A 26721-nucleotide genomic window follows, 5' to 3' on the forward strand; every position below is an offset into this window, starting at 1 on the left:
AAGAAAAGAGTTTAACGTTTTCCTGTAAGAGAGTAGGTTGTATTGGATAGTCATGATGTTCAGATTTTTATTTATTTTGTAAATAATTTTGTTTTGTTAAAAATTTGTGTTAATTGAGCTGGGCACGGTGGTTCATGCCTGTAATCCCAGCACTTTGGGAGGCTGAGGCAGGCAGATCACCTGGTCAGGAGTTCAAGACCAGCCTGGCCAACATGGTGAAACCCTGTCTCTACTAAAAATACAAAAATTAGCCGGGCTTGGGGGCAGGTGCCTGTAATCCCAGCTACTCGAGAGGCTGAGGCAGGAGAATCGCTTGAACCCGGGCAGTGGAGGTTACAATGAGCCCAGACCACGCCATTGCACTCCAGCCTGGATAAGAGTGAAACACCATCTCAAAAAAAAAAAAAAAATTGTGTTAATTTTGCTGAGGTGGTCCTGAGACTGGATCAAAAATTGCAGCACTATATTCTTCTAGAAACATGCACACATGTTTTTTAAAATTGTTTTACCTGCACAATTGAGTTCATGATGTTTCTGTCGTGTCACATTTGTAATGTAGTTAATTATTTTCATCATCTTCCTGAAAAGGCAAAATCAATGGGAAATTTTTCTTCTTAATATTGAGTCATGTATGACTAATTTATATTTACCTTTGCAAAGCAGGGAAATATGTGAATAAGAGGCATGAATCCACAATTGCTAAAGCAAATCAATACATGTGAAGGAAAAGCAAAACCCTATGTAGGCCTATGTAGAAACCTTATGCACAGAACTAAATGCTTGTTAAGTAAAAATTCCTAATCCTTATCCTCTTATGCCATTTTAAATTAACTCTAAAATTAGTATTGGAAAAGTCTCCCTGATTTGTTCAAATGGCTGATGCTTACATGTCATTTTGGATCCAGAGATGCAAAATATAAGAGCTTCATACATAGGTTCAATACTTTTCTAAACTGAATTAGGATTTTTGAATAAAATACCAGGGTATTCAAAATGAATGATTTTTATCTGACTCATTAAGAAGTAAAAATAAATATTTTATTACACATGTAGTATTATTTAGTTTTACAAACTGTTAATATCATAATAATCTCAAGAAGTTCTAAAAATGGAGATAATTATGACAGCCATAAAATATAAAGCATATGGAATTATATATTTGGCTATATATTAGTCATACATTTTTAGGGCCTAATTTGTATTTTTTTCCCTGGCAGTGTTTTAGTTACATTTTTCCACAGTGTTTTTCTAAAAAAAAACTGTATCATTTTGTAATTCTTAGTTTGTCAGAGAAACAGACTTTATCTCAGGTTCATTAAAGAGCAATAATAAATTTGAATTTAGTTGATGTAAGAGTTGCCAGTACCAAAATGGAGTGGTTTATGCCAAGCAGTAATAAAATGGAGCCAGGAGGCCATGAAGTAAGGGAGCACACACTTGTATGCCTATGATGGAACTTATCCCAAGAAATTCCTCAGAACCATAGTATTCCAGATAAGCTGCTTGCACAAGGAAGTTTGCCTAACAAGAGCTGCCTTCATCAATGAGCTAATGTGGATTCCTGTAACAAGCTCCTGGAACCAGTGGTCTTTGTTTCAATACAGTTCATGTGGACTTTTTTTCTTTCAAAAGCTTCCCCTTGCTTCAGCCTCTTTGCATACACCTGTGGTGGACCATAGCAAGCATAACCTGAATTGCAATTTCTTGCTCTTCTCAATAAACTCTTTGTTGTGGAGAGTTGGTCCCTCTATTGTTTATTTTAGGTTGAGATTAGCATAGAATTTTGTAAAGTCCTGGATGTATATCCATGCCAGGGATTAAATTGGATTCTATTCCCAAGTAATTTTTGTTCTTGAGGACACTCTAAGGAATTATTTGTGGCTGCCTTAATTATTAAAAATAATTTTGTTTATTCAGTTCAATAGAATCGTACCTTTTAAAATAGTTATAGTCCTTAGATACTGTTTTGTTATAAAGTATTTTGTTTTGAAGATGTCTTTAAATTTACTGGCTTCAAAGAAAACTTCTGCATTATTCCTTGGGCTTTCCTCTTAGTTCAATTTAGAAGGAACAGAGAAAACACAAACATTTAGATAATTAATGGAAATAGGATTCATGTCATAAAATGATACTTTGCAAAATTAACAAGGTAGCAAATACACAGGTGATGTTAGTTTTTTGATTAATAACAAGAGACAGAATCTGAAGGGTTAGAGGAAATGCATAGGAATCTGAAAAAATAAAAGGATCTGGAGAAGACACCCTTAAAGGTGATGATCAAGAAATCTGTGTTATATAACGGGGCTGTTGGGGCTCAAGGAGAACAAATTTTAAAAGTGGCAGGAGGTATGGAGAAAGCTATGTTGGTGATGCGAATATTATGGGCTTCTCAAAGCATGGTTCTGACTCTGGCAAAAAGTGGGAGGTCAGAGCAGAGTTGGCTGCTTGTAATGGGAGTGGGGGAGAAAGCAACTCTTTAAAAAAATTTATGTCAAAATGGTATTCAGTGGCCCATCACATTGAATCAACACACCTTTATTGAAAACATATTATTTAGCACACACTCTAGGGGTTCATTTCTCTTATTCTCTGAACTTGAAATCCTTTTCTTGTTGATCTTTCATATGGGTCACTAAACAGATTCTATTTTACCTGATTAAATAAATGGTAACAAGGCCTAGGTCTACTCCTTTGATTTTACTGTATACTTACTTAACAGTTCACTTTGTCAGACTTCTACCCCCTCTACAAGATTAAGAAAATTAGTGGTTACAGTGTCATGCAATTCTATTTGGCTTGAAAAGTTATTGAGGCATGTTTTTCCACCTTTTTAACCTTCATTTATTTATTAGAAGCATTCCCTTAAGTGTATGATGAGTCAACATTGGTTTTGCCTGACTCCAGTAAAGTCAAAGCATTATTTAATTTAAAATGTGTGCATGTTAAGTTCCTTTCTCAGCATTTAATTGGAGACTTTTTTTCCACAGTTAGCTCACCAAAATGTTACTAGGTTCGTCTGTGGCTGTCTGCTATTTGAACAGACAAGCAGCTAATTAGAATAACAGAACAACATGACTGTCATTCCTCCATTCTTACAGGTTATTTTTAAAAAGAGATTTTGTTTAAAAGAGAAAATACGTATTATATTAAGGAAATATAAGATCCATACTCTCCTTGAGGCATTTTTTCACTTCACCATGCCAACATTCCTTTATTCCCTATCATAATACCAATCAAGAAATGGGAGGTTTTCCTAAGTAAAGAAAACCTCTCACACATAAAAATTCCAACTGGGAAAGCAAATGTATCAGGGGGTGGCTTTTAATTTGACAAAAGATCTCCTACATTACAAAAGAATTTTTCTAAAGATTACTTTATGTAGATTACTCCCTCAGTGTACCGAAAATCAAAGAATGTTCCACATTTTAAACACGTTTTAAAATGGGCACACCTGTTCCTAATATTCTTATGTAAATGGACCTATTTACATGTGAGACCCAATGTGGTGGGTAAATGAAAACCAGTGTGTGAGTTACTCAAGTTTGTTAATGATGTTAGAGATATAGTCAAAATAGCTCAGTCCACTCTTGCTACGCTATTTTGTCCAGCCAATCTCTCATCCTCCCTTCATCCTAATTCCAGAAGAGAGGATAGGAGTAAAAGCAAAATCTTATTCCAAAAAACACACTCTGGAAAGAAAGAAAACTCTATTGGATAATACTCAGTTTGGGATTTGTTTTCTCCTGTCTAGTTCTTAGTACCCTTAGAATTGAGATAATTCATTATTTGTCACTCAGGTAGGTTTTGAGTGAACTGATATATTTAATTAGATCCTTAAAGCCCATAGGATTTATATTGGTCATTTCTGTCAACTGTGAATCTGCTCATACTTGTTCTTCATGAAACTATGGAATAATTTTTCATGTATTTTCGTGTGTCAATCTGAAAAGAAACAGGTTCTCCGGAACAGAGGAGTTTATTTGAAAATAGCAGAGGATTGTAACCCAGAAAATGTGTGCTGAGCCAGATCACAGGCACATCAAGGAGATTGGGACCAAAGGGAGACTTTTAAAGACAGAGAGAAGTCTTCATAAACTGTTTATTAAACCAGAAAGATCATTGGTTACAAGGACTTGCTGTAAGAGTTGGCGACAAATCATTGTTAAAGACATCATTACTAGACAGGTGTCCTTGTGCAAGCTGCTTATCTGGAGCTTTGCAGTCTAGGGGAATTTCCTTGCTAAAAGTCCTGTTACAGGCAAATGTGCAGTAAATGCAGGAATGTCTCCTATAAGGCCTTTACAGGCATTTGTGAGTGAGGGCTCCCCCTTCATGGCCTTCCAACTCCATTTGCTAGGGTTTGACATAATTGATTCCATTTTGGTATCAACAGCTTTCACACATGGATAGTTCAGAATGGAAGCTCCTGTAAAATAATACTTTTATATGTATTTTTTCATGGTATCTAGTACCTGTGCCACATAGTGAATGCCTGAATAAAGGACCACATATATTACAGTTGTTAGATTTTCTTAGGGACCCTATTGTTTAAATGACTTATAATAAGCACTTACTGTGTGATGATAAACACTATGCTATTTATGTCACCTATACTTCTTACTTAACATTAACACAACTCTACACAGTTTGGAATATTACTGAAATAATCACTTTATAGCTAAGAGAGTAGAGCATGTATGGGTTAAGCTCTTGCCCAAGGTCAGACAGTGAGCTGACTTGTGTCTTCCCATGTTGTCACTGATGCATCTTCTCCTTCGCTGGCTCTTGTTCCCTTTATCCCTTCAGTAATATAAAGAAACTACAGCCTTTCATTCCAAATAGAGTGAAAATACACCACTCATTCATTATTTTTCAATTATAGTGCAAGGACGAGCAGTTTACCCTAATATCCATTTCTCATTTGGTTGGGAAATTCACCAACAGAGCAGAAAAGCACAGTGGGGAGAGACCTCAGGGGAAACACATACAACTTTGAGATAAACCCTATTTTTGTTTCAATGTTAAAATTTAACTTTTAATCCCTTTGTAGTATTTACACAACTGTCAGTGAAATGATAGATCTTCTAGCTCATTTCACAAGAGGGCAGCACTTTCTTTTAAAATTTAAAGTATGACTAAAAAAATACAATCAAATTAACGTTTTCCATCATGAAGTTAAGCTTGAATGATTTACAGGAAGTTAGGAGCCTCTCTGTCCTGGGGGAAATTTATGAGTTAAGATGAGTGCAGATCTGCAGGGTAACTTGGGATCCTTAGAAAATGGAATGATGGATTAAAATCAAGCCCTAGAATTTTTGACTTGCAATTTGAATTTGGAGACTATTTTGGTAACTTTGTAAATGTGTAAAAGTCTGTCAAGATCATGTCTTTCTTTTCTATTATGGCAAAACATGAAGAGTGAATCATTTTAATATATTCAAATTGTTTTGCTCTTATCAAGTAAAAAGTATTTATTGAGCAATGGTTTTATGTTTAGGATTCTATAGGTCATTTGAGGGACAAATTAACTTTTTTCTTCATTATTTAAAGAGCTTAACTCCCTTGGGGTGGCAAGGAAGGGAAAGCACATTGGCAAAACAACCTGTAAACAAGCCAAGGCAACATGTAAATAAGGTACAGGGTAACAGTACAGCATAATGGAGATGGCCGATTTGGATAGGAAATTGTTGAATTAGGATTATAATGCAGGGCTTTGAGTAGAAGGTGGAAATTGAATTGGTCCTCAGTGGGTGGATAAAATTTGAATAGATTTAAAAAAAAAAAAAACACGGGGAGGCTATTATTTAAGAAAATAGAATCCTGTCAACAGAGAAAAAGTACGAAGTGCATCAGGGCATGCTAGGAAAGCCTGTTGTTTAGAACATTGTAGGAATGATGCCTGGTAGGTAGGATAAGGCTGTATTTTGGCACCTTGAAAGTTAGGAATCAGGGCTGCACTCTCCAATACCATTGCCGCTGGTTGTATGTGACTATTTAAATTTAAATGAATTAAAATTAAAATCAAAATGTATTTCCCCAATCACATCATTAGCCACATTTCAGATGTTTAATAGCCATCCTATTATTGAACAACACAAAGATGGAATATTTTCATTATCACAGAAAGTTCTAATGGACAGCACTGCCTCACAGTTTAGTTATTTTGGGGTTGGAATATGGAGAATCATTAAAGGAACAGGGAATGATACGACAGTATAAAGCATGTTTGAATTTTAAATCTGTAAGCCGGGAACTTAAAGGGAACTTCTTTTTTTTAATGTCAAGTGTTTGATGGAGCGTAAACAGAACTTGCCAGGTATAAGCATTTTGTATAAGTGTTCTAAAAACTGTCATATTTAATTTTGATTTTAAATTAGCTACTAGTATACTAGCTTTAATGAGGAAATAGAAGGTGAGCTAAAATAAGTAACTTTTACATTAGTTTTCGAATTCAGTTAGGTTTGTCATGCAGCATACAGAACTTGAGAATACAGAGAGACTGGATTCAAGAATGATGGCGTGAAGAAATCCTGTGAGGAGATGTATTAGCTCATTCTCATGTTGCTAATAAAGACAGACATACCCAAGACTGGGTAATTTATTTAAAAAAAAAAAAGAGGTTTAATGGACTCACAGTTCCACATGGCTGTGGAGGCCTCACAATCATGGCAGAAGGCAAAGGAGAAACAAAGTCACATCTTACATGGCGGCAGGCAAGAGAGCTTGTGCAGAAGAACTCCCCTTTATAAAACCATCAGATCTCATCAGAGTTATTCACTATCACAGGAACAGCATGGGAAAGACCTGCCTTCATGATTTAATTACCTCCCACCAAGTCCCCCCCACAACACGTGGGAATTATGGGAGCTACAGTTCAAGTTGACATTTGGGTGGGACACAGCCAAACCATTTCAGGAGGTGAAAGAGAAGAGAAGCAAGAAATATCAAAAAATATTAAGATATTTTGATATTTAAGTAGTGTGTATATGTGGGTGTATTAATTGGTGATTCCAACTTGTTTTAAAGTTTCAAAGTTGTTTGAGATGGTATGTATGAGATAACTTAGTAATTCAATAACGACTTTTGGTTGTCTACTATATGTTAGAGACTGTTGTAATTTCTGGGGATATGTCAATGAATACACTAAAGCATTGCTATTTTAGGAATGGCTTCACTGATGTGATGAGTATTTTATTATTCAATGTGGCTTTTAATAATTACTGGTCATAGGCCGGGCGCCGTGGCTCACGCCTGTAATCCTAGCACTTTAGGAGGCCAAGGCGGGCGGATCACGAGGTCAGGAGTTTGAGACCAGCCTGACCAACATGGTGAAACCTTGTCTCTACGAAAAATACGAAAATTAGCCGGGTGTGGTGGCATGAGCCTGTAATCCCAGCTACTCAGGAGGCTGAGACAGGAGAATTGCTTGAACCCAGGAGACGGAGGTTGCAGTGAGCCCAGACTGTGCTACTGTACTCCAGCCTGAGTGACAGAGCAAGACTCTGTCTCAAAAAATAATAATAATAATGATAATTACTGGTCATTGATAAATCTTTATGTAATCTATTTATATTTTATTTTAAAATTTTGTTGTTAATAATAGCCAATGTTAACTCTTAACAAGTTTTCTTTGTGGTAAAAAATGAAGAAATATTTTAAAATATCATACACTTAGCTTCTCTCAAAATATTAGGTTTTTGCAAAAGTAATCATGGTTTTTGCTGTTAAACCAACTGAAATAATACATTATAATAATATATTTTTAGAGTTTTTATCAATTTTTTTAAAATATATGAAAACCAGTGGAACCCTCACCTCTGAAAAAGTCAATGCAGGTGTTTCTGGTATACATATAATAGTAAGAAAGTCTTAATTGTCCTGTAACTAAAACTATCTAAACCTCAATAAATTTTTGTTGAAACAAATGCGCAATTATATAGTACTAGTGAATGTCTTTCTTGATAAGAGTGTTTGCTCAAGTGTTAGAGGAACATTCTACACAGAAAAATTAAGGTTCAGACAAGAGTTCCAGGGTCAAGCAGCTAGATAAGTGTCATAAAGGAAATCATGACACAGGTGGTTTGATTTCAAGAGTGTTATTGTTTCTTATTTATCCCATGAAGTATATACTATAGGGCCAGGATGAAATAATACAGATAAGTAATCTAGTTTACATGGTAACATCAATGAATATTTTCTCATACAATTAAAACGTTTTCTGTATTGCTTTTCAGACTGTCATAGTAGTAGAATGATCTGACTCAATTTTTAGTGAGGAAGTTATCTTCTGATGACTTAAGTTCTTATCATCCTGAACTATATATAGTCTTTTCTATACCAATGTGTAGTGTTGTCAATTTGCATTGTAAATATCTTCTTCCAGTTTGTGTCTTGCCTTTTTATTTTCTTTACAGTATTTTTTTTTTATTTAAATAGGTTTTTGGGGGACAAGTGGTGTTTGGTTACATGAATAAGTTCTTTAGTGGGGATTTCTGAAATTTTGGTGCACCCATCACTGAGCAGTGTACACTGTATCCAATGTGTAGTCTTTTATCCCTCACCCCCCTCCCACACTTTCCCCTGAGTCCCCATGGTGTTGTACTTTTAAAGGCTCTATTACTTCCTAATTATTCTGTATTCTGATTTTAAAGTTAAAACACCCTCCAGATCAAATTCTAGATGGAAATTGTACTTTAAATTCCTTTGTTTAGCAATTTCAAATGCAGAGCTTGAGATGACAAGACATTGCAAAGTCCCTCCTACTGTGGCTTAACTTATCCCTAAACAAGAACGTGGCTGATGTCAGTGTCAGATGGTGCTTCACCTGTGGCCGTTCATTTCCTTTAATATTTTGTTGCAGTAACCTTCATGGCACATAAAGCCTCCTGTCTCTGAACTTGACAAGCAGGGTCCAGGGAATAAGACTTAATCACTATCACAAGAACATCACGGGAAAGACCTGCCCTCATGATTAAACTATAATTTTCTTTTTCACTTCTGCAACTTAGATCCATGAACGAAGGTGCTATTCGCATTGCAGCATCTCTTTAGACACTAGTAGACTCTGGCACTTTCACTCTGCCATAGTCTAGGTGGGATCACTTAAACCTACTTGAAAGATAAAGCGATGCTTCAATTGCCTGGACAAATCAGGCCAGACATTCATTTTCAAGTGTTATCAATGGATTTTTATAAACATTCCAAAAAACTTTAGACCGTAGTATCACAGTATTAGATGACAATAGGGATACTCATTTCCTTGGGAAGAGAATAGCTTGAGTTATATAATGCCTGTTTAGACACAAAGTTGTCCTTTAAGTAAGCAGGAGTTACTAGTTATAAAGTAACTTATGAGAACAAAAAGGCTTTGTTCTATCTGTCCCTTAGAAAAGCTTACCATTGACCAGCCCACTGCTTCAGAAGGCTTGTTTCTATTGAGGACTGGTTTAGTAGTGTTAGACCATCTGGCACCTCAAAACTTCTGAAACTTTTAAAGGCAAAAATAATTGTCTCCAGTAGCATTAGCTTTCAGATATAATGATGCCACCCTTTTTGGAATAGGTATCTACCCAGGAAGATAAATGTGTTTTACTTGGGTATTTTCTATCTATTGATTTAATTTTGTATGAAAATAGAAACACAGGCTGTGGTGAAATTTTCACACAGTATAAAAGATTTAACATTGAAATGTTTCATTCTAGACACTAAGCTCTCCAGTCCCTCCCTCAGAGGTCGCCATTATTGCTATATTATAGATCTTTACAGAAATATTATCTATATCTCATAGATTGTACCTGTACATAACTACATATCACTCCCCCGCTTTTTGGCATATGCATAGGATATGTACGTGCATACATATTAGAGATTAATTATTTGCTCTTAGAAATTATCTCCCTCTTGGCCGGGCACGGTGGCTCACGCCTGTAATCCCAGCACTTTGGGAGGCCGAGGTGGGCAGATCACGAGGTCAGGAGATTGAAACCATCCTGTCAAACACGGTGAAATCCCATCTCTACTAAAAAATACAAAAAATTAGCCAGGCATGGTGGCAGGCGCCTGTAGTCCCAGCTACTTGGGAGGCTGAGGCAGGAGAATGGTGTGAACCCGGGAGGCGGAGCTTGCAGTGAGTGGAGATCACGCCACTGCACTCCAGCTTGGGCGACAGAACGAGACTCCATCTTAAAAAAAAAAAAAGAAATTATCTCTCTTTTACATAGTTGTACAGCATTTCATTATGTGAGTCTGCCATAACTTGTTTACCCAGTTACCTTTTCATGGACATATAGATTGTTTTCAGCTCAATAAGTCAAGTAGGACTTATTGAGCATCCTTGTACATATGTCTGTACACATGTTTGCAAATTCCTAGTGATATAATTTCTGAGTCAAAGGTTATATGCATTTTAATATTTGATGGGCATTGTTAAATTATCCCCTACCCTCAAATTTGGCAGATTCTAATAATCTCTAGGAAATGTAATGGCTTAACGTAAAGGAATTCTTCATTTTGTAATCAGCCTATTGATTTCCATGTAAGCTGCATAATACATTGTCTGTGTTCACTGTCTACGTAGAACTCATTGCTCAGAGCAAACATCTGAAGAAAGAGAGATAACGGTACAGAAAGTAAATATGACTGGAGGGGGAAAAAAGGGTGATTGTGGTGTGTGACTTTTTGTGGGAAACCATAGTTGTAAGTGTGAGTGGTTCATGTGGTTAAGTATTAACTGGTTATTGGTGATATTAGTGAAGATGGATCGTGATTAGGGAGTTGAAGTAGGTTTAGAGTGTGATTTTGCAGAGAATGCAGAATGGGTTCCTAAGTAAGAAGATGACAGGGACATGGTTCAGAGTTGAAGCAGTAACTCCACAATGAATGGATTAGCTTCCAAGCATGAGAGAAATCCCACTGCTTAGTATTATACACAAAAGTGTAGCTGATCGCGTGGGGTTAGTTTGAACTTCCTCTGCGTTTACCCAATGTTCAGTTCCTTAAATATGTATTCAGATCATAGGAACAATGCCCTCCTGGGGAAAGTACCAGCTTTTTACTTGTGACTGAAAACAGCGCTTTCAATTTTGATTTGTTTTGACATTTTAGTTGCTGTTATTAAAATTTGTATTTGAATTTTGGCTTTATTTTTCTAAATCTACATAGCTGAAGAAAACTGGAGAAACCTTTATAAAACCTTTTGAAAACCTTTAAGAGCCTTCTTCCCAGAACCCTGTTGATTTAGTTGCATATCCTACAGGCTTGTGCTGTCAGTAGACATCTGGAATTTGAGGCTTGGCCTCCTGAGATTGTTTCCCTCTTGTCTGATGCTGCATATTTCTTAGGAAGAATATGGTTTGGAAGCATTAACTTGTCTTGGCATTATTTTTAGTCACCAAATAAAGTGCTGTCTGAATTATTAAATATTTAGAAGGTTGCTGAAGGCTGACTCCAGCACCTGGTTGGCTAATTCAGAAGCAAATCAGCTGGTATTTCTCTTCCTGAACCCCTACCCCACCCACCCATTCCCCTGAAGAAGAAAAAGCTCTTTGAGCCTCTTTAAATGTCTATTGGAATCTTTTGGTTATGTGTTATGGAAAATATATTAAGTATTGAATCTTTTTCTTATGAATCCTAATTTTTATTTATCCATGACCACCTGTAAAATTATCAAAGTAGATGGCATTATATTGAAGAGACAAACATTAAAAATAATTCTTTGCGTACGAAGCATAGTGCCTGAACTTCCTGGGATAAAAGGAGAGTTTTCCCTTTCATCAGGGGACTCAGGCCTCCATCCTTAGATTGAACTTTTTGCCCTTTAGGGCTGTATATTACCTTAAATAGCTACCAGCTGACACACTTCACTGCTGGCTGATGTTAACTTGAAAGCCAAAATGTATGGACTGGTCTCTCCCTAATGGAACTTCAGTGGTAGAAGACAATGAATTGAAAACTCGGATCATGATTAGGGTCTTGAAGCTATTTTATTTTCGAATTCTAAATCCCAAGTTAGAAGGGTTATGAAAAGGAGAATTGTGTATATTTCTTTCACAAGAAATAAGCTGGATCTTTCTTTGAGTCAGAATGGGCTTACAACAAATAAACTTTTCTCCCCATGCCAGAAGCTCCTCATTTTAGTAATGAATAAGCCATGATGTAGCGATTTATGTGTAATCACCTATTGACCTTCCATATGCTTCACTTTAGAGGCTCCTAAGAAGCTTTTCTTCTTTTCTTTTCTTTTTGTTCTTTGTATTGGCCAATATAAAGAGAAACCTGTTAGAATTTACATAGAAAACATACTTGATCTTTACAGTTTTAAAAATTGTGTTTAGTGGGAAGGGTGCCTTAAGATCCACTATAGGAGTAAGATATAAAGTTCTTATTTGACTGAGGTGTAAAGAATCTTTTATTGCCTTAATAAAATTACAAAATAGGTCATCTTTTAACAAATTATATGAAATATAGTTTTTAAGTACAAAACTTTTGTAAATTGTCCTACCCTTTGAAAGTTATTGGCAAAGCCATACATATAGCTCTCTTCATTTTGGCATCGGAATGTGGTTTTTATTAAGCTGTTTAGATTTAGATTTTATTGAGTCCATTGCTGAGTTTTCCTGTGTGCTTCTCTGTGGTTCTGGAACCTTGTTGCTTTTTCATGAAACTCTGTGTCTATGTTTGAAACATGGTTTATTTAGCTGGAGATTCCTGGGTTATTCAGTGCTGATCTGATACAGGGATTGGTAGTGTCAAGCATATTCTACCTACTGAGGATTAGTGAACAATTTATTTGCACGTTGGCTTAAGTTGGGAAAATGGCAACCACTTCAAATGTCATCATCTAATTTATTAAGTCTCTCTGGTGATGTATTGCTTTCACTGGAGGCATCTATTTTTTGTTTTAATAATTACAGGATTACAGGTGATAATGTATCAAAGAGGTGTTTAATAAAAAAGGACTGTGGAAATGTAGGTATATTACCAAGATGATATTTTGTGTACTGACTTTAAACTAAGAAAGTAATCTTTTTTTTTTTTTTTTTTTTTGAGACAAAGTCTCACTCTGGTTGCCCCGGCTGGAGTGCAGTGGCACGATCTTGGCTCACTGCAGTTTCGACCTTCTGGGCTCAGGTGATTCTCCCACCTCAGCCTCCCAAGTAGCTGGAATTATCGTCATGGGCCGCTACATCTGGGTAATGGAAAGTACACTTTATCTTATAGATATCAAACACAAATTCATGATGAAATGTGCTCACTTTTATAAAAGCAACTCACATTTACAAGTCTTTTAATGTATCAGTTATCAAAGAGTGCAATACTTTTTAGTAATATATTAGATATTTAGCTATTTGAATTTCACAGAATGACTTTGGATCTTTACATGAATAATCTATTTGACTTTAACACTTAAAAAACAACATTTTTAGTTGCTTTCTTGTGTTTTAGTGAGAGTATAGTTACCCTGTAATTAAAATTAGTTAAGAATTTTTAAAAAAATCTTTTGAATGATCCCATATTCTTTTGATGATCCGTTTTTGAATATGCATCCACTGAGTTTTGTACTCTTTCTTCGAAAGAAGCTGCCATCAGCTGGGTGTAGTGGCTTACGCCTGTAATCCCAGCACTTTGGAAGGCCGAGGCGGGTGGATCACCTGAGGTCAGGAGTTTGAGACCAGCCTGACGAACATGGAGAAACCCCATCTCTACTAAAAATAGAAAATTAGCCGGGCTTGGTGGCACATGCCTGTAATCCCAGCTACTCGGGAGGCTGAGGCAGGAGAATTGCTTGAACTTGGGAGGTGGAGGTTGCGCTGAGCTGAGATCGCACCATTGCACTCCAGCCTGGGCAACAAGAGTGAAACTCCATCTCAGAAAAAAAAAAAAAAAAAAAAAGAGGCTGCCATCATAGCTAGATTTGTCAATATCATAGTTTTTGTTGCTGCATAACTGTATATAAGGGAGTTTTCGGTAAGTGTCTTTGTTTCCACCTTAGCAGAGGATGTCAGTTCTGAGAAGGTAGCTGATACAAAGGCAACAGTTTCTGGATGTTCTACTCTCAAATTCCACAGGAGAACATACTCTTGTTCCTTTCTCCTGTCCAGGACTCCGGTACTTATCAGGCTGATAAAAGTTCCCTTGCTCTTCTCTTTTGGGAAGAAGGCCTAATACAAAGGATACCCTTTCTTTTCCCTCATCTTTATGCCTTGTGTTTAGCCTTGGGTGTGGATACAAGATATTTGGGGCTCTAATAATAACATATCATTCTTGTCTTGTTATAAGAGCCCTTTAAACAGAAAGGGTCTACTTTAGAGAAAGACTATGGTATTCCCTGTTGTTCCATGGAGTTTTTGTTTAATTCACCCTTCTGATCTGTGCATGGGGGAATGGAATGGCGTGTTTGCACATGTCTCTGATCCCAGCCATCCAGCACCCTGGGTGGTAGCTGGAAGTTTGCCCAGCTGAGAAAGATTGTTCTTTTTCTCTCCCTCTTTTATTTATTTATTTATTTATTTATTTGTGTGGTGGTGGTGATGGTGCTGGTGCTGGTGGTTTCTTTTGTCTTGTATTTATGTAAAAAGTTTATTTGCTGCTCTTGAAAGATCTCAGCATGTGGCCCCCGAGTCTTTACAGACCAGGTTCCCTGTGGCCACTTTCTCTGTAAGTTTCTTCACCACAGTTCTGATGGTTGGTCTTCATGCTGATGTCAGTGCTGTTTTGATCCAAACTGTAGATTATTTTTACCTGTGAATTTCTGAATAAACATTAGATTAACACATTTGTTTTTGAAATCAAATGTGCGTTGAGGTGAAACACGTTCTGCTAGAAAGCTCATAAAGCAATTTTGCCCCTGGGGATATGCAGGTTTTTATGAAAAAATAATGAAAATATTTTAAAAGCTTGTTAAAATTTGTATAGATGGGCATATGTAAAACACATGCTATTTAAATACTGATATGAAAATAAGTTAGGAATGAAATAGAAAGAAAAATTATTTGCAAATCCAAAAAATAATACCAACATTGTATACTGTTCCCTGATAGATTTTTAGTTTTTCTGGTGCTAAATGGAATCTCTTACGACCCATGATTAAGTAAGTGCTAATGAGCCCTTTAGGAGATGCATATTCTGATTTTAGGGTTTTCCCCCTGCTTTGGTCTATGCCTTGATGCAAAAAAGTAAACTTATTTATATTAAAATTTACATAATTCTACTTGTGATAGTGTCACTATTATAAGCACTGCATCTTTATGATGAAATTCTGCCTACAACTAGAGAAACATGTTTCAAATGGACATTTCTGTTGTACTTTATTGGTATACAGTATAGCTATGTAATGCAAAAGCAAAATCACATTTGCCTTGGAATGATATCCGTAATATCACTACAAAGAATTTATAATTTGGATTGGAGTTTTTTTCTTTAAAGCGATGACACTTAAAACTTCCTGGAAGATGGTGTTTCTCTGAGTGCCAGTAGCAATTTAACATCAAAATGGAAGACACATTCAATGTAGTTATTACTCACATTTTGAGTACAGTAGTTTCTCTCATTAAGTTTTATGTCAGAAACAAGTAAATTCCCTATAAGAAAACAGTCTGAATGACTTTCAGCGGCATCAAAGAGATCAAAACACTTTAAAACTATTTTCTTCATCAGTTTCCTGCTAACACCTTTTTGAAAAATAAAATTAATCAACGTGTATTTCCTTTTGTGATTTGAATTGTTTTGTACATTCATTCCCTTTTCTTTTCATGGGTTGGCTCCCAACTGGAACATGGAACCTGTGATCCATTCAAGATTGAGACAATGTAAGAGATAGAGAACTGACTTTTGGGGCAGGCAGGCCTCCAGGAAGTGGGAGTGAGCTTTCACTTCAAACTGTGTGAGGGGTGGTGGAAAGGGAGGATGCTGATTAAAATAATAAACAACTGCTGGAAAGAGAAGTTGATTACCACACTGCTGTCAGATCAGCCAGGGGAGCTGCCAGAGCCCACTGAGGCTGCTCTCTCCTGCCACAAGGCCGGCACAAGGGACTAGATTTGCTGCGAGAGCTTTTCTCTGGACAGATAGAACACCTTTTAAAACAACTTTAGTTCTCTTGCATTGACAGCATCCCTTAGGCCAGGCTGACCTAGGGAAATGGACTGAAACTAGCTTGGTGGTTACCATAGCAACCCAGGCTGCTGGTGTCTGGGAGAGTGAGAACCGGTGGCCTCTTGTCCTGTGTTTTGGTGTTTCTTCAGCTAAGAGTACACTCCTCCTTCGAACTCTACATAAGTTATGCTCTTTGAAAACTGGCTCTTTACCCAGGATTTTTTTTTTTTTTCGTTCTGAAATCAGTCTGAATGGAGGAAGTTGGTAATACTTGGCTTTTTTTTTTTTTTTCTTCTCTCATGCAAGTTTCCAGGATATAGCTTCTTTTTTTGCTGTGTGTAATTGAGACCAAACTCTAAGCTTGGGGCCCAGGAGAGAACAGTTGTGGCCTGCAGGTCATTAGTGAGGTGAGCAGAAGGGAATCCTGGGCTTCCCAGAGAAAGAGGAGAGCATGCCAGCCTCGTGGAACACAGCTACCAGGAAATACAGAAGCAGGTCTATTCCTTGCGAACTCCGAAGTCCATGAAAAAACGGACCCACAGTGGGGTGGCTAAAATGTCCCAGCGCAAGCTGCCGCTGCTGATGATGGACCATAGCTCAAGGGCAAGGCTTGTAAAGGATTTTACAAAGGATTTTAAAGTATAGCCAGAAAAGATACGGTGTTTAGAAGTTAAACGCTGTTGTCTGAAGGAAGTTTGCCGGAAAGATGTAGGCTTCAAGGGCTACTGGACAATGATTGGTCTGAACTTCAACTTACGGGAACTGCTGACAAAATTTGAAAAGGTATGCAGAAAGCAAACTTCATGAATGTACGTTTTTCCTTTCTTTCTTGCCTTTTTTTTTCACTATACATTTAGATAGATACTCTATTGACTCTTTGGTGGTTTAGTATAATTTATAAAGAATATTCGATTTTGCTCTCTCCTTTAAAGATGTTTTTCAAGTAAAGGGCTAATTAGCAATTACTTCCTTTGGTCAGGAGGGCTTCTCATGATGCCTGTCACTTTTAGAATTCCACATCAGAAGAAACTCTTTGTACTCAAGTCAGCTGGTAATTTAACTGAAACTTCTTTGAAGAAAAAAAAAATAAAAAGAAAATAAAAATCCAGCAACAAACACTGGGTATTGGTGCCAAAGTCTGACTTCGTAGGCATGGGTTCTGTTCTCCATACCCCTCAGGTTTATCTGTCCAGCCACTGCCTGCCGTGCACTGCCCTGTACAGCCCTCTGCCTGGGAACTCAGCTCTGGGTGGCAGAAGTCGCTTCACAGTGACAGTGGCACAACTGACCTCCGGCTTTTTATCTGAGCGTGTCTGTTTTAAACATGGAGTGCTTGCATGCACTGTGAAGCTTTAATGCTTGGATTATTAAATGTGCGTGTAGCTCTTTTTTCCATACGAAGACTCCTGGCACACTCTAGATGGAGTCTAGCCTGCCAAATACTACCTTACATTTATAGTTAAAACAGAAAACCTCCAAATGCATGTATGTGCTCCTGCCCTCTTCAGCCTTTGATGCCAAGCACCAATCTTCTTCCAATTTCCAGTCTTTAAAGAAAAAGAAAGGCAGAAAGGGGTGAAGTCCTCCCTCACTTGGTATGTAAGTCAATTATTAATATTTAAAAAGCTGTGCTCAGTGGCTTTCACCGTGAATGCCCCATGGTTCATTGCAAGTACAAATACTGTAGAAGTGAGACTGGATTGAGTCATTAAAAGAATAATGGGCTTTTTCTTACAAAGCACAATTGCCAGAGGGAAAAGATGCAACATCATGCCATCTGAAAAGTTTGGAAGCTTTTCCAAAACAATTGCAGTCACTGCTTGCCTTTTGATGATAGGAACGTTATGGTGGGATGAGTGTGGGGAGAGAAGAATTTAGCTCCTCGCTCCCTCCTGGCCGTGGTTGCTTCTCCCAATCTCTGTCTGCACCTCTACTGTAATGTAAGGATTAGGCTTGTAACACAGGGCGGACTTCGACCTCTCGCTTTAATATGTCGTTAAGCATCTAAATTCCTGAGAGTAAAAGACGGTTCTCCCTCAGCTTGCTCTCCACTTAGAAGGGGCGGGGAAGGCAAGGAATATCTTCGTTATGGCAGCTGGTAACAGCAGGTGACAAATTTTATGACCATAAAGAGGTCTGTTAGCTTGTTTTGTATAGATTTGTCTGTTTCTTCCTTTAAAGGTATAGAGCATATGTTACATGAATAATTCATTACTTAGACCCCCGAGAGGCAGTAATTGTGGGCAATAGCTGGACTTTTGTATTGTAATTGCTGCTATTAGTCTTAAAAGTCTAGGTCAGATACCAGGGGTTCCTAACCTGCCTCAGCTTCAAGCCATTTTATTGGCAGAGTTAGAAGTTCTGGTTATATTAGCATGTTTCCCCTTTTAACTCCCAAGTCTTAGTATTTGTCTTATTCCTATTTTAGTAGTTGAATTGACAGTAAAAGATATCTACTGGCTTCTTCCTGTCAAAGGCTTGATTTGGGATTTTTATTATTATTTATTTATTTTTGAGACAAAAGGCGAACTCAAACAGTCCTGATGTAATTCTCAGTCTGAAGTACTCCATATATGTGTATTTTTGTATTATATATGTTTTATAAAACACCTATGTGAAAGTTGATCTTTTTGGCCATATTTTACTTATAGGAAGTTGTTGTACATGAATGTATTCTTTCCTAAGTGTTAAAATCCTTTGCGTATTCTTATAAAATCTGTCTCATATATTGAGACATTGCTTCATTGGTTTATTGGCAGGAAAACTGGAATTATGGAAAAGTATCAGTACCTCACACTTCTCAAATACAACTAACCACCTTCCCCCAACAAAGCAATAATGCCATTTCTAGGGAAAGACCAAGGCCTACTGCTATAATGCAGAAGCCGCAGGATCCCTTCAGAAGCTGAGTAACAGCCATTCTACACCCAGAGGTAGAGTCCCTTTACCCTCAATTCTCAGTCCTGTCTCTTCCTCAGTATTAGTAACCTGTTTCTAGAGAGAATACTAGCCTTAATGATTTACCACTTTTCATATCAGCAGTTGTCATTGTTCAGTCTGAAGTTTAGGTGACCACAGTAGAAAGGGGATTTTGCTGTATTCCTGAAGGAATTTCAGGCTTTAAGTAAACGAGGGTCCACTGTTGGACTAGTAGACTCAAATCCTGATATGCTCAGTAGTTGAGGCCAACAGCTGAGCAGCAGGCCTTCCAATGGTGGCTAATCTGGAAAGTTATAGACTGGTCAGATCATTAAAATTCCCAGGTGCAAGCAGACCTTCAGCATAACTTTAAGACAGCAGTTTTTTTGTGAAGGTAAATTGAAAGGGATATTTTAGTTGATATTTTTGAATTTTGGAGACATCCAGTGGTTTTGTGATTTTTATTGGATATCCACTCATATAAGAATGTTTAGCACGTGGTTGAGCACCTTGTCTCAGCATATGTGATGCTGGGATTGTAGTTTCCCAGAACAGGCAGTATGGGCAATTTCTAACCTTGGGTACTCATTTCTAGTCTTCTAGAACCAGAAAGGGCAAGGCTGGGAGTCTCTTGCAGGCAGGAAGTATTCTGTTCCTACAAGATGACAGCTCATTACAGATTAGGAAGGCCCAGTTGGAGGGAACCATGCCAACTCCAGAGTGGTACCTAAAGAGGAAGAACTTCTTACCAGGGGAGGATGACCCCGTAGCAAGATGTGCCTGCCAGCAAGCAGGTCCTAATCATCTAACAAAGTGATAAGGGCTGAGAAGTTGTGCCCACGGGCTCAAGGGTGACTATGTGAAGAGTTCACATTCAAAGTTGACTAGTCCACCAACACACCTCTCTGAGATCCAGCCAATAGGTAGTTTTATTGCCACCCTGATTTTAATTAATTTTTTTCCCTGAAAGTGCTTCCTGAAGGAAGTATCTCATGACTTTAGGGACTATTAACATACTATCATACTTAAGCCATTTGCATTGTGTACTGTATTTCTTTTGTTTAATAGTCACAGAGGATAGTGTAATGGCCAATTTTAGCTCAGTGACATTTTGAGTGACTGTTGCCTTTTATTAATTTATTCAGATCTGCTACTGGATGGTTAGTGATAATCATAGTTCTCTAAGGGATTTTTTAATGTATGTGTCTGCTGTGTGTGAGTGCCATTCTCTTAGTACCATTCTCTTGGTGACTCCTTGGGCAAAGATGCTTCCCATCATAACAACACAGAGAGAAACCACTCAATGCTGAATTTCTTTATGGCATTTACCTCCTTTCGCCTGACTCTAATTTTTAAAATTACAATTTGAAGCTATATTGTATTGCTCAGTTTGCAATATCTCATTTTAAAACAAATGTGTCCTCAATAAGATATAGTAAACACATTTCAAAGTCGAATCATTTATTCCCTACTTAGCAAATATTTGTGAAGTATGTACCAGGTGCTAGTCTAAGAGTATAGATGGAGAAGACATTGATCTTATGGCCGAGTGGGAGGATACAGACAAGGACATTTTCAATGACAACTGCATAATTAAGCAAAAGTAGATGAAATTATAAGAGTAATAATAGCCCTAATTTCAGTACTTGTGAAGTCTCTCCTGGAGAAATTACATTTAAACTGAGACTTAACAGATGAGTTTAAGTTGAAAGAAGGAAATGAGATTATATACCAATGTGTGTGCGTGTGTGTGGCCCATGGGTGGACTTGTGTCAGGGGAAGAAATTGGGAGCTTTCAGGGTAACAGGGACTGCTTTGACACGGGTCAGAAGTTGAGAAGCTGTGTGCCCCAGGCTTGTAGTTTTAAACATTTGAAATGCAATAATTTTTCTCTGGGTTTTCTAACCTGTTCAGTTTTGATTACAGGATCTGATTTGTTTGTTCAGTTTTCATTACACTATCTGAGTTTGTTCCACTTAGTAATTTGACTGTTTTCTACTCTGTTGTCTTACCTTTTTTTTTTTTTGGAGACATGAACTTGCTGTGTTGCTCAGGCTGACCTTGAACTCCTGGGCTCAAGCTATCCACCCACCTCAAGTCTTACCTATATTTATCATCACAGATAATAGGAAAAGAACATTATTAGCATCGATTTCTTAATTCAGAAATGCTGCTGATTTCTGAATTAGACCTGAATCATCAGGTCTGAAATGTAGACCTGATGATACCACCTCTATTGTCAGTCAAAAATGTGATTCAATAGAGTGATTAAAATCTGTGAGATTAGTTGTTGGAAGAAAATTTATAGAATAATAATTAAAATCAATAAATTAATTGAATAATTAATGACAATTACTATCCCAGAAACCTCACAAACTGTTTCAAAACATATTTACACATGACATAACCTTTGAAGATGATATTTGCTTATTCTATTATTATTTAAGTAATATATATATATATTTTTTTAAAATCATGATTCCTCATTTTCAAAACCTAAAATCAACCTAAAATTGATCCTAATAATCAATTCTGAAATCCAGTCTGACTTTTGAAAGGAATGGTGGATTTATTTTCCTCTAATGATTAACTTTGTTTAGTTAGCCTGAGCTTTGGTACATGATAGCGAAGTTGTTCTAACCTCATTTCTTCTTCACCTTCAGGAAAGGGGTCAGAACTCCTTCAGAAAAAACATCACTGTCGCCACATAAGGTTAAGTAAATAGGTGGTGCAAAAATAAACCAAAATTATTTTAACAAGACCGAAGAGGATGAATCTAGTCTAGTACCCATTTAGTTGTTGAAGACTTCCTGGTGGTATTGTTCTAAATCTGTTTCCTGTCAGAGATTTCAGACAGTTCTGTTTATTATAATGTGAGGAAATATTTTTGCTTACATATTTAAGCAAAATATGTTTTATTTTCATGATGTTTTATTGATTTGTTTTATAATGTATATCACATAATTTGTTTATAATGTTTTATAATCAAGCTACTACTTGTAGCTTTATAATCAAGTAGTAGCTTGACTATGAAACATTATAAACAAGTTATGTGATATACATTATAAAGTGTTTACAGTTATATCTCTATGGGTTATATCATTAGAGAAATGCCCGGTTAAGGGCAAAACTTGTATTAAAATACTAATTATTAAATAAGTAAAAAGTAAATAAATAAATGTTTTCCCGTATTTGTGAAGTTTATCTTGATCTGAATAGTGGGTGTTGTTTACCGAAAGACTAACCACTTATCAGTGAATCTTTGTGAGCTTTTGTAGCCATCTTCTGGAGGGCTGTTCTGAGGGTTTGCATCTTATGCTTTTGATGGTGTTTTATTTAGAGAAAAGTGTGTAGTCCTATTTTTCTAACTCCTGGCTTTTCTTAACCTTCTACATTATACTTACGTTGTTTTAAAATACTTTTCAAGTGAATCCTTAAGACATTGCTTCTGCCCTGTTTTCAAATGTTAGTTCAACTGCTTGAATATCTCGCCGTGGCCCCTCTGTGCACATGACCGGCTTATGTTAAATGCTTGGAAGAGCATTGCTTTGTGCTTCAAGATGGGTTACATTCCCATAACTAATTATCAGTAACCATTTTGTGCTGTTTAAAGTTCAGAAGGGCTTGCAGGTGACAGAGGTAAGCATTAGTAGGGTCAAGTCTCCCAGCTGTGCAGTGAGAGTCAGCCCTCTTTCATGGAACTTTAATTTATTGTAGCATCTGACGCCACATCAGGGTCATGATCTGACAGCCTCCCATGCTGACATCCTGAGTTTCAAATCAGTGCATCATTGCATAGTGATCTATGGAGAAACATGATTCATTAACTGCATTTATTTCTAAATTTTCAGTGCAGGCTTAGCCAGGACTTTGCAGTGCAGGCTTCTAAATTATTTTAAGTTGCCCCATTAAACTTTGTAAGTGAAAAAATTGCACAAAATGATTACTACATTTCCTTCCAATTTTTCAATTGTTTGGTTTTATCCTAGCACTATAGTGGCCAATTTGCCAGTCAATCAAGATAAATCTATTAATCCACTCATACATTGATATGTGTATCTATGTGTCATCTATCTACTCTGTTTACATTAGGGTCCTTCTATGTAACAGAGACTGTGAGGATACAGAAGAAATATTAAGATTATTTTCTGTTTTGAGGAGCTCTGAGTATATTTGGCAAAGTTAATATGCCACCAAATGTCAAATAAAACAAAATAATGTCTGCGGATTTCCTTTTCTTTGATCACTTGTGGTTGTTGATTTTCTTCCCAACTTTTGATGATAATCATGTGTGGAAGGGTTTTCCACATACTGAAAATTATATTCCAACATGAACGTACGATCACTGGTAGCACAGTTAAAGAAAGCTTTGTGGAACTGCTTATCATCCTTGGTTGGGCCAGCTATGCAGTCCTGTTTCATTCCCATTCATCATGGTAGCAGGGTTGGAAAACACATCGCCTGATCTGATGTGAGAAGGCGAATTTTCTTTATGTTCTTGGCACCCATATGTCCTGATGTTGCGTACGCTCTTGTGAAACTTAGAAAACTATGCATCTTAATGTACCACTACTACTACTTCTTCCTCTTCTTCCTCCTCCTTCTTCTACTTCTTCCTCTTCTTCTTCTTTTAGAAGAAATCCCCCTCTGTCATCCAGGCTGGAGTGCAGTGGCACCATCTCAGCTCACTGCAGCCTTTGCCTCCAGGGCTCAAGTGATTCTTCTGCCTTAGCCACCCGAGTACCTGGGATTACAGACATGCACCACCACACCCAGCTAATTTTTTCTATTTTTATTAGAGATGGGGTTTTCATCCTGTTGGCTAGGCTGATCTGGAACTCCTGACCTCAGGTGACCTGCCTGCCTCAGCCTCCCAAAGTTCTGGGATTCCAGGCATGAGCCACTGTGCCCGGCCTTTTACTTTTTGCTTCTCTTCAATATGAAAGGAATCAAATAGGTCAAACCACATCAGGATGTTGTGGTTTGAAGTTGTCTTGTGATTTTAGGTGTGGTTCATCGATAATGATGTATAGGAACTTAAACAGGAAATTTGAAGCCAGGTTCTTCTTGGCAATAGAGAGCAAAGAGGTGCCTTACTTGTTGTGTCATTGAGCTTCTTGAGAAAGATGGCTACCATACAGATATATAGCATAAGCATAAAATCATTGCAAAACACTATCTGCACACCTTTACATATGTCTCTTTAGATGTCTTAAAATGCACTTCAGGACACAAAAACAGAACAGTTGTATCAGGAGATGACACCAAAGAACTGTTCAACGGAACTTCCCTTTTTCTTTTTTTCACTGAGAATTTCTATTTGGCACATCTCAAACTATGATTATAATGAGACTGCAATTTTCTATACATAATGTTGCACAGCCTGAGAACCTTGAATCATTATCTGGCTGTGTTTCCTGGCTGCCCTATTCACTTCTGTTCTGCACTGCTCTGGGATAGAACTGCCAGTGAAATGCAAAAGATTCAACAATCTCAGAGTTTTTATTCAGCAGTCAGGCCTAATTCTGCAAACTGCAAACCACACTTGCATTGGACCGGATTTGGTTTTGTCATTTGGGTGAGATAACCTCAGAGATCAATGGGTTTGCAAATTTGGACCATAAATCTTGCAGGAGCTGTCTATTAAACTTTGTGTTCATCTCACCCGGTCTCCAAATCTGACCCTATTAGTGTCATGTTAGACATCTCAAATCCCATCAGAAGTAATACTAGGTCAGTGCCGCCCATTCACCTCATGTAACTGACGTCTTCCTAACATGCCGATTGGAGTAGTGAGGTGCAAAAGGCCCTTCCATGGGTGTTTCTCGTTAGTGGAGGTCTATGGGTGATTGAAAAACAATCACTCAGATGCTGGTCCCTAAGCCTGGATTCTTGGTAGAATGCATGGGTGTGCTTACTAGGAGTGAATTTTAAATGAAGAAAAGCATTCTGAGTATTTAAAGTATTCCTATGTAAATTCTCACCCTGCTTATTTATTTATAACAAGAGAAACTTACAATGAGTGAGGCTGTCTTAGTCAGTTTGGGCTGCTATAACAAAATGCCATAGACTGAGTAGCTTATAAACCACAGAAATGTATTTCTCTCAGATCTGGGGATTAGGAAGTCCGAGATCAAGGCACTGGCAGGTTTGATATTCTAGTGAGGGCCTGCTTTCTGGTTCATAGGTGTTACCTTCTCGGTGGGTCTTCACATGATGGCAAGGGCAGGGCAGCTCTCTGGGGCTTCCTTCATAGGGGTAGTAATCTCATTCATGAGAGCTCCACCCATGACCTTATCACCTGCCAAAGGCCCCACCTCCTAATACCATTATTGTCAGGGTTGGGGATTCAAAAAAAAGAATTTTGGGAGGACACAAATATTCAGACTATAGCAGAGTCTTATAAAGAAAAGCTTCAGAGTAGAAGGACAATAGAACTACGGTGTTTAGGAGTTTGCTCTCCTTTACTAATTCAGATTCATTGCCTGAAATGAAAGTTTTTTTATTTCTGCAGTGAGCTGTTTTACTGTTCATTACCAGTGAAAGCCATGGAGACTCACATCACATCTTCATACCCAACTCTGGTGCCTGCTTTTCTGTTTGTAAATTCACACTTACTTATGATACATTAGTGGCTGTCACGCCAGAGTTAGCTACAATGAGGTTGCTTCCATTAAATTCAGGAGGAAAAGATAATTGCCAAACTAATATGGATAGTTCCCTTATAGTTTTATAAGGGAAGAGTAGGAAAAAAATTGGGTAGACACTCTATATCTTAAATTTGTTAGATTTATCTAATAAAAAGAAACTTTGAGTTTAACTTTTTGAAAACTCAGAGAAGTATAGAGATGAGAACTAAACTTATCTGTAATCCTCTTCTATAGAGGTTATACTATTTTTGTTTATTTTTATAGTCCTATTGTGTATGTGTAAAATTACACACAAATGCATATGCCAATTAAAGTACATACTTTTAAAAATGAAACTATCATAATATATAGTTTTATATCCTGTTTTTAAAAATATTATATCACCACTAATATATTATGATAGCTTCCACTCTTTTACTCTAAAAACAATCAGTGTGTTAAAACATTTTTATACATAAGTCTTCTTAAGTTAGATAATTTTAACATTTTTATGGCTTTTTAAAATTGCAGTAGTTTTGCAGGGAACAGGTGATGTTTGGTTACATCTATAAATCCTTTAGTGATGATTTCTGAGATTTTGGTGCACCCCTCACCCAAACAGTGTACACTGAACCTAATGTGTAGTCTTTTATCCCTCACCTCACCTCCCACCCTTCCCCTGGAGCTCCCAGAGTCCATTATACCATTCTTATGACCTTCTGTCATCATAGCTCAGCTCCCCCTTATAAGTGAGAACATACGATGTTTGATTTTCCATTCCTGACTTACTTCACTTAGAATAATGGTCTCCAACTCTATCCAGGTTTCTGTGAACGCCATTATTTCATTCGTTTTTATGCCTGAGTAGTATTCCATGGTGTGTGTGGGTGTGTGGGTGTGTGTGTGTATACATATATGTTTACATTTTCTTTATCCACTTGACTGATTGGCATTTGTGCTGGTTCCATATTTTTGCAATTGCAAATGGTGCTGCTATAAACATTCCTGTGCACATGTCTTTTTCATATAATGACTTCTTATCTTCTGGGAAGATACCCAAGTATGGAATTGATGGATCAAA

General features: G+C 37.3%; 1 protein-coding gene across 12 annotated transcripts in view; it reads left to right on the plus strand.

Annotated features, from left to right (window-relative positions):
• Positions 1 to 26721, plus strand: part of UTRN (utrophin) — a 575792-nt gene that overhangs the window by 366318 nt on the left and 182753 nt on the right. Inside the window, exon 1 of one of the 12 annotated variants that reach the window (XM_063666725.1) lies at positions 16428 to 16875. The exons of the other annotated variants lie outside the window; for them this stretch is intronic. Coding sequence (XP_063522795.1) covers positions 16825 to 16875 — 51 coding nt within the window. The 5' untranslated portion in view covers positions 16428 to 16824. Of the gene's footprint in view, positions 1 to 16427; positions 16876 to 26721 lie in introns of those variants that run through there. 12 annotated transcript variants of the gene reach the window in all.

The sequence above is a fragment of the Pongo pygmaeus genome, chromosome 5 (genome assembly GCF_028885625.2).
Source record: "Pongo pygmaeus isolate AG05252 chromosome 5, NHGRI_mPonPyg2-v2.0_pri, whole genome shotgun sequence".
Lineage (NCBI taxonomy): Eukaryota > Metazoa > Chordata > Mammalia > Primates > Hominidae > Pongo > Pongo pygmaeus.